Consider the following 13,093-nt stretch of genomic DNA (forward strand, 5'->3'; position numbering starts at 1 on the left):
CCCAAATGCCATATCTGTTGGGCCAGAAGCACTCAGATGAAAACCTGACAATAACTCAAGTCTCTAGAGCTCTGACAAATGTCAGCTCTCAACTCACTTTAATTGCTCTCCCTTGGGGAATGAAATGTGCTGTTGTTGCAACAAAAGCATTGCTGTTATAGCTAAAGCAACACACCTGTGGTTTTCTGATTCTATCAGTTATTTTTCTATAACATGTTAAAATCAGACATGATTGTCTTCACATTTTGTGCGTCGATGTAAATTGTTGGTATTTTTTGCGATTTAACCAACGCAAAGTAGAGCATAGTGACTTGCAAGAAAAAGTTACAGGATTTTAAAATCATTTCTCTGGAAAAAAAGAAAACAAACTTAAAAGTTTGGTGTGCATTTCACCTTTTGCTATTCAATTAATAGTTGGTCAATCAAAAAAATAGTCACCAGATTAGCCTTTCTGGTTTCTGCTTTCAGCCCTTTCGAACAGGAAGGGCTGAGATTTTCACATGTTGATGCTGGAATTAGTTTCTTCAGAAGTTTCCTTTGCTTTGCTATAATCAAGCTTTCACTAAAAGAATGCTTTGTTATTGCATTTTAGGCAATAAAATGTTTATTATGTTTAAAAAAAGGGAACTGAATTATTTGCTTATTTGCATCCTTTAATGTATTTAGAAAATAGTGTAATCTGCAGAATATGAATGGGTTTTTTTCATTCAATTGTCAGAATATTTGATTGAATAATCAATTACAGAAATGATCTTCAGTTGCTTCCCTGTTTTGGGTTTGCAAAGTTAAATGAGTTGTCAATTATTATGTGTAAAGTGGATTTCGTATAACTTATTTTCACAATTTGAACACTGCTTAAAACTTCTTTATTCCTCACTTGTCTGCTTTGTTTCTTTGTCTTAAATTACACGTTCACACTTGATGTTTATTAAGTGACTTCTGAAGGGAATTGGTTTCACTTGATTTAATTTAGGAGTGTCAGAGTAAAGGGGGCTGAATTAAATTTCACAAATGGGCATTTCCAGACTTTTATCAGAATAAAAACCATGAATAGTTAATACTTTCAAGTGATTTGAACAGAGTGCAGCTGACCTCTGCTATTTATACAAACTATTTGCTGTCCACTAGATGGCAGCACCTCGATTACAATCATAATGCTCCCAAATTTGAATGGCAGGTTGCTATAGAGATGTGGTGATGATTGAGGATGAGACTGTGAGGCTGCACTTAAGCCTTTTATGGAGCAAACAAGGAAGCCTCAACGTCATCATCATCATCATTCTGATTCAGAGCGGCAGAAAGGAGCTGAAATGTGAAGGTTGTCGTTTATTGGTGATGGAAATTCTGTCTCGGTTTTCCATCCAGCCATTATGTCTCTGTGAATAAAAGCAAGACATCAACACAAGATCTTAAAACTTTAATTCGTTTCCCAGCAGTGTTTTTTTTTTATCTATACAAAATCAAGACATCAAGAAGAAAATATGTAGCTCTCTCAGACAGAAACTGCACTACATTACTTGCATAAATGAGACAACACTTCTCACTGCACATTGTTCACTTTAAGATTAGACGTTGTTTTCTCTTTTTAATTGCTGTTCAACTGTGAACATTGTTTTAATGAAGGAAGCTTATGAACTGCAAGAGCAGTAAAGAAATCACTATTGGATCATGTAAGCTGAAGTGATGGAGAATTTCTATGACGTAGCTCTCACACATCTTCATTTAATGTGCCCAAGATTACTTTTTATTTTTGCTGTGTTTAATGTAAATGAGTCTGACTGAATTATTAAGTCGTCTTCTTTTATATTGTTGTGACTCACTTGATTTTTTTTTCTTGAATTTCCTCACAACAGAACAATTCTTGTGGAAGAAGGTAGAGCCGAAGGGGAAAGGCCCGTGTCCTCGGAGGCGGCAGTGCTGCTGTATGGTCGGAGATCGAATCGTCCTCTTTGGAGGAACAAGGTAAGAAAATATTCCTATCATTTTATAAGCCAACCAGTGTTTTCTTCCTAAACGGTTAATTATCCATACATTAAAAAAATAATGACACTTTTAGGCATTTTTTTTTTTTTTTACATATATTTGTAAATGTATTCATTTATTTTAGAAAGTATTGATAGAAATGCATGTAACAGCTTTTACAAAGACGAGTAGTGATGCAAAAAATTACAACCACAGTTTGGCCTCAATTTGATTAGTGTTGAGGTTTGTGGATATAATACAAACTTTCTACAGCTGGTATTCTTTGGAAAGTTGTGTGCCAAATTATTGTACATGCTAAGGTAAAAAGTTTAGAGAAACAACGTTATATCTTACAGATAATCTTTGTGATTGTTTGATCTTTTGATAAATATCTTATTTAAAGTATCAATTTTGTATTATTGTAAGTTTATTGGCATCAATTCACAACAATTTTTTTCTTGAGGCTCTTTACAAGAAAGCTAAAATTTATGAAAAAATATAATCAAATCCGTGAAATCATATAGTCAAATTGTATTATATTTATACATTAAATACAACAGTTATAATTACCAGTTGGCATTATAAAATAAATATATCTACCCTTAATTGTGTAGCGTACCATGCATAGACACATAAGAGATATTTGATGACTGTCAAACAGTTATCTTTCCTTGTCTTACCTAAAAAATTGGAAAACCCTGAAAAGGGATTTTTACAAAACCCACAGAAGAATTTTGAAGGTTTCAAAATCTTACTTCTTTAAACGTAAAATCAAGATGATTTAATTCCAATAATTACTGAATCGCTCCGTCTTTGGTAGTCCAACAAGAAGACCGAGGCTGTTTTCACACCTGAATAATGTTGAAACAAACTCTGGTTCTTCCAGGAAATAATTTAAAAGCAGTTTAGTGTTTTGAATTTGTATTAAATTTTTAGTTGACTAAAGACAAATACATAGAATCCTTCTTGAACATAGAAAAACAAGTGTTGTTCTGACTTTTTTATTAACAAAGCAAGCAGAGACTAAGAAGAACTCTGTTTCTTTTGAACAACAAAGTGGAGGGTCTGCCGCCTGCAGACGGCAGGCTGATTATTCCCCTTGTTGCTTGTAAGACAGTAGTGATAGCCGGTGGTTTGAAGCTGGTTAGGTGCCGCTGGGCTGGTGACGGACTTGTGATAGGCCAGTAGCCAGCAGATTAATGAGGCAGCTTACGGCGTTGGCGTGGTCTAAAGTTGTCTGAGTCCTGGGCTAGTGTTATCAACAGTGCTACTGTTATCAGGCAGACCCCACAGGGACAACCTGACAACGGTTTAGAGAGCCGTGGATAAGGTCTTCTGAGCTCCACTCCGTCTACTGGCATCTACAGGAGTCTGAAAACGGGTCCAAAGGCTGGAATTCCTTCAGAGCTTTATAATTCACCACATACAGTGACTTCCAGAAGTGTTTGGAGTCGTTGAGTGTCGCCAGTTTTCTCATGTTACAACCAAAAACTTAAGTGTGTTTATTCAGATTTGATGTGGTAGACCAACGCAGTGGAAGGAAAGGGATGCACAGTTATTTTTTTTCTTTTCACAGTTAAACTTTTGAAAATATGGCATGCATTTGTTTTCAGTACCACATTCTATAGAATAGAGGCCTATGGTAACTGTGGATGAGCTGCCTAAACCCGTAGCTCAGTTGGTTCTGAATCTGGTCGGAGTTACCAATCCCTGGTTTGGATCAAAGTATGTTCATGTGTTGGAATGGCCAAGTTAAAGTTTGAACTGAAATCCTGTTCGAAATCTGTGGAAAGAAATGACAATAGTTGTTCACAGACTCGCTCTCAGTCAGATCTGACTGATTTAGAGCTACTTTTCAAAGAAGAAGTGACAAATCTGGAGGAAACCCACACCGTTACGGGGGCCAGCTTGCAAACTCCATGCAGAAAAAAGCCAGGACACGGGACCTTCTTGCTATTTTTGATATTTATGTTACAAAAATAAAACGGGTCACTTTACTCATACTTGATATTTTTGCACTAGTTTGTGATATGTCACATAAAATTAAGTTGTGTGATTTTAAAGTAATGTGTGGGGGAAAAAAAAGAATATTTTTGCGCTGTAATGTTGAGCAACACATTTGTCTTATTCTTTAATTTTAGCAGGCTGATGTTATATCTTGGAAAATGTGAATAATAAATTCTTTGCTGAACAATAACACCTTTGGCATGGTTCTGAGATGGAAAGCTACACAAAATAAGAGTGAAAAAATATAATTAGAAGCCCCTCGATGGTTTTGGATTTCCTCTGGGATTAGTCTGAGTTTTAGGAGTCATGATTTCCTGTCGAGAGCAGATAGAGACGAGTCTGGAGAGGGGAGTGTGTTTGAGCTGATGAAGTGTGAAGAGGAAGAAATCAAACATCGCAGAGTATCTCCAACATCCTGTTTAAAATCCCAAGCAATTTAAGACTCGTGGTTAACATATGCAGACCTCCACCCCTGGTATTCCTGTAAAAAAATCTTTTGTTTTGTCTGCAGTATTTCTAATACGCAGGATTTTGTTGCTAAGCAGATGTTCTGTGGGTTTTTAATGCTGCCAAGATGTAGTTTTCAGTTACTGTACAAATGATTGCTTTATCCTCCCAGCCCATAAGAAAGCTGACCACACAGGTTCTTTTACCTAGAATTGCGCATTTGTTTGTGTGAGCACACTTAAGCCTCTTACACACAGGAAGTCCCATAAGCACATGCACAGACTAGACACACAAACAAACCCTAACAGCTTCTTATCGAACTCATTTGCCTGCTTTACTTCGAAAGTTGTTCTATTACGCTTCATTAGTTTTTTTAATTCCTGGGATGATTTGCATCAATAGCAGGTGGTTTTTCACTACAGACCACTTACTTAGAGACAATATTGGCTTTATAATCACCCATTTCCACTCTGTCTTGTTTATTTTTGCAGAAGAGCAGTTAAATGGGGTAAAAAGTTATTGGGTGTTTGTCTCAGCAACCTTGACAAATGCTCACATGGGCAATCATGAATTATCTTCTGGACACTTTGCTTGTGTTTTTTCTGGGCCTCCTCATTTTGGTGGGTCGTCTAAGGAAATTGTGTTGAAAATTTATTGTCTACATTTTGTTTTCCTGCTTGGTCGTCCTTTCAGACTGATCCAAAACAGAACCCCTTCTGTTGATATTTGTTCCCACTTTGTGATATTTGTTTTACTTGAAGGAATTTGGTCAGAAGAAATTTATTGCTTTAGTTTTAGACACTAGAGTTAATTAATACAACACTGCCATTGCTTTCAGCATGATATAGCGTGCTATATTCATTTATTAAAAATAAAGGAAACATAAGGTAAAGCTGTAAAATTATAGAGCAGTTTTATACATATTAATTTGCTAAATCTTTATTAAGCCTATTTTTTCCTATGTTCATTTCTAGTTAAACAGAACACATTTGCCAATTTTTTTGTGAGAGAATTTTTTACGTTTTCTGAAGTAACTGAGCAAACATTGTTTGTGTGTCAGTGACAGGCTGGGCATTAGTAGCAGCCCTTTGTGTGCCACTTTCGTCAATCTAAACAGACTTGCTGTGCTGCAGAAAGGCGCGAAATTTTGCCCCGTCTCTGATTTATGACCTATGGGAACGTTCTTCTCACCGGGTGCAATTTGATATGCCCTCAATGCCTCCGTTTCACTCATTTACCGGGACCTGCTCACTGTCCCACGAAGGACGACCCCACGCATGACCAACTCCACCTGCACTGACCTTCAACTAAGCACACACACCGTGCAGATCTAAAACCCGAGAGTTTGTGTTTTATTTTTCACCTTAAAAGGATCCGAGCTGCGTACGAAAGCAGTGCCACATAGATTATGGATCTCCTGCTGCAGCTATGGTGTCATTGTTGGCGTTCATCATGTTGTGTTTAATTGCTTACGATAATCCCAGTTTGGGCTAAATCAGGAAGCAGTTTAAGCGTAGGAACAGGGCATCCTATGAGGGACAGGATGCAAACAAGGACATGACAGATTGGCATGCTGGGAGCAGACAGTTCAGAATGTGTGAAGGGGAATTTGCCACAGATCCGTGAACAACCTGACTATTGGAACATTTATTTTTTTTAGAAGAAAATATTTTTTGCAGAGCTGTAAAAACTGTAATGATTGTGCTAAAATGTTACCTTGTGATTGAAGGCTTTTTCCAAATGTCTGTATCTAAGTGATCTCAGTTGTGAGTGAAATAAAACCTTTCTAGTCCTCCAGTACCTCTATGGGGAAAGCGGATAACGGTGTTCGTTAAATGGATTCTAAATACATTTCACTGCTGGCAGCAGAGACCAGTCATTTTACTTCCATCAAAGCCTGAATGGTCTTTAGTGATAAAGACTCTTTGAAGACTTTAGAGAAAAAGGGACCGGTTTAGTCTTTCAAGTTTTTCTTTTAGCATGCTAAATATTTTTTGTGGTGTCAGTAGTTACTCAGATACTAAAATACAGCAAGATTATATCAGCTTGATTTTTTTTTTTTGTCACCTGCATACGACTGTTTTGTTTGCAGTTTTTTTTCCTTCTGACCTGTGAAGAAAATTTTCATGGCTCCAGACATATTTTTGCTGCTTGTTTGGATTCATTCAGGCAGATGGAAGCAGCTATTGGTAATCGGACCTGACGTAGCGAATGTGTTGCTCACACAACTGGTCACAGTAATGAGAAGCTGTTTGTGCATCCATAGGTTAAACAAGGCCAATGCAAATCCTGAAAGGCATAACCACAGGTTTTTCTTTTTGTGTAAAGTTTATATATGGCCAGTTCACAACAAATGTAATCTTAAAACAGCTTACAAAATGGAGATCCAGTTTTCTGTCAAAAGCTTCAAACTCAGTTCAAATCAGCCCACTTCTTTCCAGTACATTCCTATCATACAGTCACAAACCAAATCCATACAAAATTCAGAATTTTAGTACAACATAATTTAATGATGTTATATATTTCCAGTTGGTACAACATTCTCTATGTAAGTTAACCTGGCTGATTCCTCTAGTTTATTGATTTTGAGCAAGCAGAAGGACCCATTTAGTTTAAAAAGAAAGAAATGTAAAATACAACTGGGCTAAATAGTTTTTTCCAAATAAGAATCACTGGCTAAAATAACACTTTTTATAAGACTTTATGTTCAATCCAGATGAATTGTGCAAAGAAGCTCATTTCGGATATTAGATAAAAAAGCATTTTGTGGTTTAACAAATGCTTGACATTTGTTAAATGTTATATGATGACAGTAGCAGTTGATGCTGCATTATAATACCTTTCTTTCATTGTTATATTAAGCTCCTGCTTAATGTACAAATAACAGTAATGATGAATCTGATTGAATCTAACAGTTCTCTTCTGCTGCCTTTCATTTAGTGCTAATTTGTTCAGTAAAATCTGTTCAGAGATTTGTTCAGTGTTGTAGTGAAATCTGCAGATTTTTGGCCTATTTTTGTAACCAGCCAGTCTGACAGCTCAATTCCATCATTATCTCTCTTTTCTGATGCCTCTTTTTATTTTAGCTGTTTTTTTCTTCATCTACTCACATGACACAGTGACTCACAGCTTCCCTCATCACCTTACGTCAGCAGGGTGCACGTACACACCCACATGCTTGCATTGCTGTGCCAGTCTTACTACATTTCTTCCATTTAGCATTAGGCAGTCACTAACTGACATCAAAAGCGTGCTGACGACACTTCTAACTTTAGACGCTTCAATTATAAATGATCTTTTTTTAATGATTCTTTCTCATCTCAAGTCAATCTGCTAGCCTATTTCAATTAATATAATTTCTGTTTTCACTGCATGTACACAGTGCTTTCCAAAAGTATTCGCACCCTTTAAAACATGCGACAAACTCGAGGTTTGCAGGCCAAATCCGGTCCACCTTTGCTTAAATTTTGTTTATTAGTCAAATTAAATCAGTTTTTATTTGGATAGTGCCAAACTGCCTGAGTGTGAAAAGTTTTTCAGTGTTTTATTTTAAGAAGCATCCATTAAACACAAAGCTAATTCATTGAAAATGAAATGGAAAAACTGATTCATTGTGGCTTGTGGCCTTCATGCCTATGATGAAGAAAATAAACAGAAATGTTTTGGTCTGTTGATAGTCATTTTCTCAACCTAAAATGTTCCTGGAGTTCTAATTAGATTTTATGTGATAGACCAACACAAAGCAGATTATTGTGAAGTGTTAAAAAAATTATAGATAGTTTTCCAATTCTTGATACGTGGATTAAGTTTCTTTTTTTAGAAAATAAGTCTGAAAAATAAGGCGTGAATTTCTTTTCAGTCCCTTTCCTTCTTTACTCCCCCAAATAAAATCCTAAAAATGTCAATTGAAAATGAAGATGCGGTTTTCCAATGTCTCACACTTAAGTATAGCCACTTTCATGTTTCAAGATGAAAAATGGTGAATGCTGCTGGGAAGACGGTGAGATTTGATGGAAGTATGGATTCAGCCAATTACAATGCAGTCCTAGTTAAAAAGAAAAAAAAAACTGATAGAGGCTGTAAAGGGCTGTAGTCCAAATAAAGACCTAAATCTCATTAAGACTTTAAAATTGAGGGCCACTATTGCTCTCAGTACATTCAGGCTAAGCTAAAGCTACTTTTGGAAAGTAAAATGAAGGTAGATCTGTAAATCAGCTACAGAGATACCCCCAAATGATTTTCAGCTGTTATTGCAAAATGAATCTGTTAACCATTACAGTTATCCACTATTTTGTAACAGAACGTCACATAAAATCCCAGTAAAAAGTAAATTAAATAAATATGTTTATTTTGTTGTGCTCCTGTACAATGACAATTAAAGCTTTCTGATTCTGGTTGCAAGAAAGAATTTGCGAGTGTGTGTCCACTCTGAACGCTGAGCATGGGAGAGACCACACCGCTGGTAATCTCACTGGTAGCCAAAACAAAACCACCCACTTTAATCCACAAAAATCTCCCCATGATATTTAATCTCAGGAGAATTTAACGGGTCATTACAAAACTGAAAGTTGTGGAGGCAGGGATGTCCTGCAGAGTGCAGCCGTTTTGTTGAGCAGTTCATGAAGGTCAGGAATCTGGAGCTTTGATATCTCCTGTTGGGACATATTGTGGTTTATCCAAGGGTAGCTGTTACTCTGCGAGGTGTGGCTTGTTATCGCTAAATGAGGCAGAGAACTTTACTAGTAAGACATTGCTGTGGAAATCCTAAATTTGATAGATTTTGTTTTTATAGACTAAAAGTAATAACTACGTCTCCTTGATTCCACCAAAACATGCCTGTCAACACACCATCAATTTCAAACCAACACCAACTGTCATCTTTTGGCTGTAGTGTCAAAGGGTAAGCTCCAGAAGTTTCCTTTTATTAATTGTCTTTGTGCGCGTGCCTGTGTGTGTTAGTGTGCCCCAGATAAAACCTGTCAAACAGTGAAGGCGACCCCCGCAGGATGTGGGGCATCCCGCGCGTGGCGGGACAAGACCCTGGGGCGGCGCAGCAAGCACTGTGATTTACTCTTCAAAGACAAGATCACGATAGTATTTCATCTGCATCGTAACCCTCCTTAACCCGCTGGCTGGCTGTGTATATTAGGGTGTCATCGGGCTGGGTGTTAGGCTGCAGCTCAAATAAACAGCCTGAAAAGGTGAATCTTTGTGACGTTGTCATAAATCGATTTGTTTAAAAAAAGACAGTTTGTTTTTGAATAACTGCTAACTCAACAACAAACTAAACGTTTTGTAGAAATAACTGTGCATCAGAAACAGTGTTGCATGTTTGCCTTATTAAAAGAAAGAAATCCAATTTACAGCAGCAAGACTCTTTCTCCAGAATCGCTTATTGTACAGTTAAGCCTGTTGCAATAAGCAACTTATTAATTAATTGAATGATTAATTAAAATGAGCTCAATAATTTACATTCTGATGACTAGAATTTTTTGAAGAGCAATTTTGTTTAGACATCAAAATCCATTTTATTTATAGTTTTGGTAGTGTGTGTTTTTTATTATGTTTTATTTGTTGTTTTTGGTTTTATTTTTGAATATTTAAAATATTTTCCAGTTCCAGTGCTAAGTTTTCTTCACAAATCCTATCAAACATTAGCAGTAGCCTTTTCCTTAAATTAAGCTTTTTAGCTATTATTTCATTTGTTATCCATATTTCGCACGCTGAATGGAGAACATCAATGTAAGACAACATGCTAGTGATACCCCACATGCCATCGGTAGCACTTAGGCTAACATTAGCATTTTGGCCAATTTTAGCTTATACACTAATTGTGACATACTGAATGGAGTAAGACCATGTTACTCAACATGCTTGTGACTCTCCACATGCTATTGAGTACATTGTAGCTTACTTTAGATAATTTTGAGCATCAGTACGCTGGGCTCCAACCAACGTGCACACTTTGACAGGCCCCGATTAAAATTCTTCATACATTTTCTAGTGTTACCATTATTATTTGTAGCAGTGAGTACCACCAGTTGTTTCAGCATCACCAGTAAACCCAGCTGCCTTCGTCCACAGTGGCTGAAACTGGAGATAAGTGCTTGTTTGGGGCCGGCGTCCCCTTTGTCTAATCTAAAGTCAGGCGTCTCTCCCTGCAGGACTGATGTAGTTTGTGTCTCAATCTCTGCATGGGGTTTAGGTCTCGACAGCTACAGCTCCTAATCCACTGTCCAGCCACGACCCGGGAGGGGGCACTGATAGCCCTGGAAGACATGGGGTATCAGTGATTAATCTATCAATCTGTGATAACTTACAATGTTGGATTCAATTAGGAAAATTTAAATCCCAGATCATTCCTATCTCTGGCTGGAGTCAATGTAGATGTTAAGAAATCCTTTACCTGCTTATAGATGCTATCATTTCAAAAATGTATATGAAAACTTATGCTTTACTAGTCCTATTAGAAGGTTAGGAGCCTCTTCTGTTGATGCATATTTATAGTCATGTGGTTATCCAAATGGCCCCCTGTGTCCTGGTTGATGGACTAGAAGAAAAGAAACATTTTACTTCCTTTTGAGAAAGAAACATAGCAGACCTGGCTTTTCATGGACGTACACACCAATGAAAATGTCAAAGGGAGTGAATTATTTTCAGACCACAACCTTTTTCAGCACTTTAATGCATTAACAAAACTACGGTAGAGGTTGTGAAATAATTTGAAGGCCCATCTGGCTGTCCTGATAAGACGGTTTGCAGGAAGTTGTTGTGTGTGATGAGTTCCTGTGGGTTAAGGGGGTTCAGAAAAAGAAGAGTTCAGTGGGAAGGAGAGAAAGGAAAAGGATGCAGATCATATCAGCCCAAGAATGAGGATATGGCCAATGAAGACAGTAAAAACATTGTTAGAAAAGGACAGGTTCCACATCTGGAGAACACAGAGAAAATCTCAGTTTTACCACTTTATCTGGCTTTTAACAGTTTCTGAAAGTAATTTTTAATTCTACTGATCACTCCTTTTCCTTACAAGACTCTTGTTTCCTCGTCTGTTTTAGGTCTCAGGACGCTAGCTCAGCTCTGTCTTCTGCAGTTTCAAGGCCTTGGTTTAGAAGGTAATTAGGTGGAGTAGGCAGTGCAAGGGCTGGCAATTAGGTGATTAGACGCCCTCACTGAGTGTTGTTTGAAATAGCAACCAGTGTTGTTTTAGTGGGGGGAGCAGCATCACTCAGGCATCATTCAGACTGGGAACCACTGCCACTGCAGGGGGAGGAGCACTTTCACACACACACTGATACTTTGCTGATCAAGTAACAAAGTGGCCCGTCAAACACCAGGATGCCACATAAAGTCGTACGCTGTGACTTTCCCACTTCTTAATACCGCCAGTCCATCGTTCGTCCGCCATCACCCCCTCGCTCTTTCTCCTGCCTTTACGGTTCAGTTCATTCTCTTCCTTTTTGTGGCGACCAATAAAGTATTAACATCTCCTGATGCTCTGCTAAATTTCACACTCAGGCCGACAATATCCACGAGCAAGCGAGAAACTTTTATCTAGGAGGATGCAATCTTCAGCTTTCTTGTTAACACTATTACTGCTGTTCAAACATCGTCTTATCTGCTCCGCTTCACATGTCAGCATCTTCAACCTGAACCGTCTCTTCTGAGTGAGTCTGCACAGTAGTTCACAGCTACTGAGCTGTGCTTTATAGATACATATGTTAGTTTTCAGGGCTATGTATTGAATTGCAGCTACTATTGCGATATCAATGTGTGCAGTATCTCAGCTGCCAAAGAGCTTTGATGCAATGCGTGGAAGCCCAGGACAGTGTCTTGGAGAGGTTTTCACACGGCTTACATTTTTCTGCATGGTTTCATATTACAATGAATAGCTTGAATGTGTTTGTTAGAGTTTTATAAGAAAAAACCTCCCCATTCTTCAATAAATATGCGTTATGATATGGAGTTTTCACATAAACAAGGTTAAAAACTAACTGTCCAACCACAGAACACATATTTTTAAAACACCACTGAGAGGAAAACTGTCACAATATTCATCTGTAAAAATAATTTTAAAAACCCATTAAAGTGAACGTTGTAAACCTTTTCCCCTGCAACATTGTTCATCTCATTTCCCCTAACATAAATGGAAAATATCTTTTTTCAAAAAATGTAACAATATCCGCTTAGTAGCTTCTTTTTTGTATAACCTGCATCATACGTAAAAGCCACTTGAAACCAAAGATCTCCACATTTTAAAAAAAACTTGTTTCAACAAAATAAAGAGAAGAAAAAAGAATAAATTTCTATTTAGCCACCTTATGAAACTTCCTAATTTATATCTCTTTCAAGTACTTATCCACTGAAGTTACCTAATTAACTGTGTATTATTGTAATCTCAGTATAAATCCATCTGTTCTCTGAAGGCCTCAGAGGTTTGTTGGAGAACGAGTGAACACAGCAGAAAAGTCAGTAAGAACTTTGTGGAGAAGTTTAAAGCAGGGCTAAGTTATTTAATAATATTCCAAAGTTTGAACATTTTACTGTTCAGTCCGTCATCAGGAGTTATGGCACAACGGCATCTGGTCAGATGTTAACAAAATGAACTTTTTGACCTCCATGAGAAAGAAAACTGACGTCGCACCATCCGCATGGTGAAATGTGGTGATGGAAACTTTTC

At 37.4% G+C, this 13,093-nt stretch overlaps 1 protein-coding gene across 1 annotated transcript in view; it reads left to right on the forward strand.

Annotated features, from left to right (window-relative positions):
• The window catches only part of klhdc3 (kelch domain containing 3), a 29,100-nt gene that overhangs the window by 7,247 nt on the left and 8,760 nt on the right, over window positions 1–13,093 (forward strand). Inside the window, exon 8 of the mRNA XM_008430225.2 lies at window positions 1,854–1,962. Within this exon, the coding sequence (XP_008428447.1) occupies window positions 1,854–1,962 (109 nt within the window). The remainder of the gene's footprint in view (window positions 1–1,853; window positions 1,963–13,093) is intronic.

This window comes from Poecilia reticulata, linkage group LG15 (genome assembly GCF_000633615.1).
Source record: "Poecilia reticulata strain Guanapo linkage group LG15, Guppy_female_1.0+MT, whole genome shotgun sequence".
Taxonomy (NCBI): Eukaryota; Metazoa; Chordata; class Actinopteri; order Cyprinodontiformes; family Poeciliidae; genus Poecilia; species Poecilia reticulata.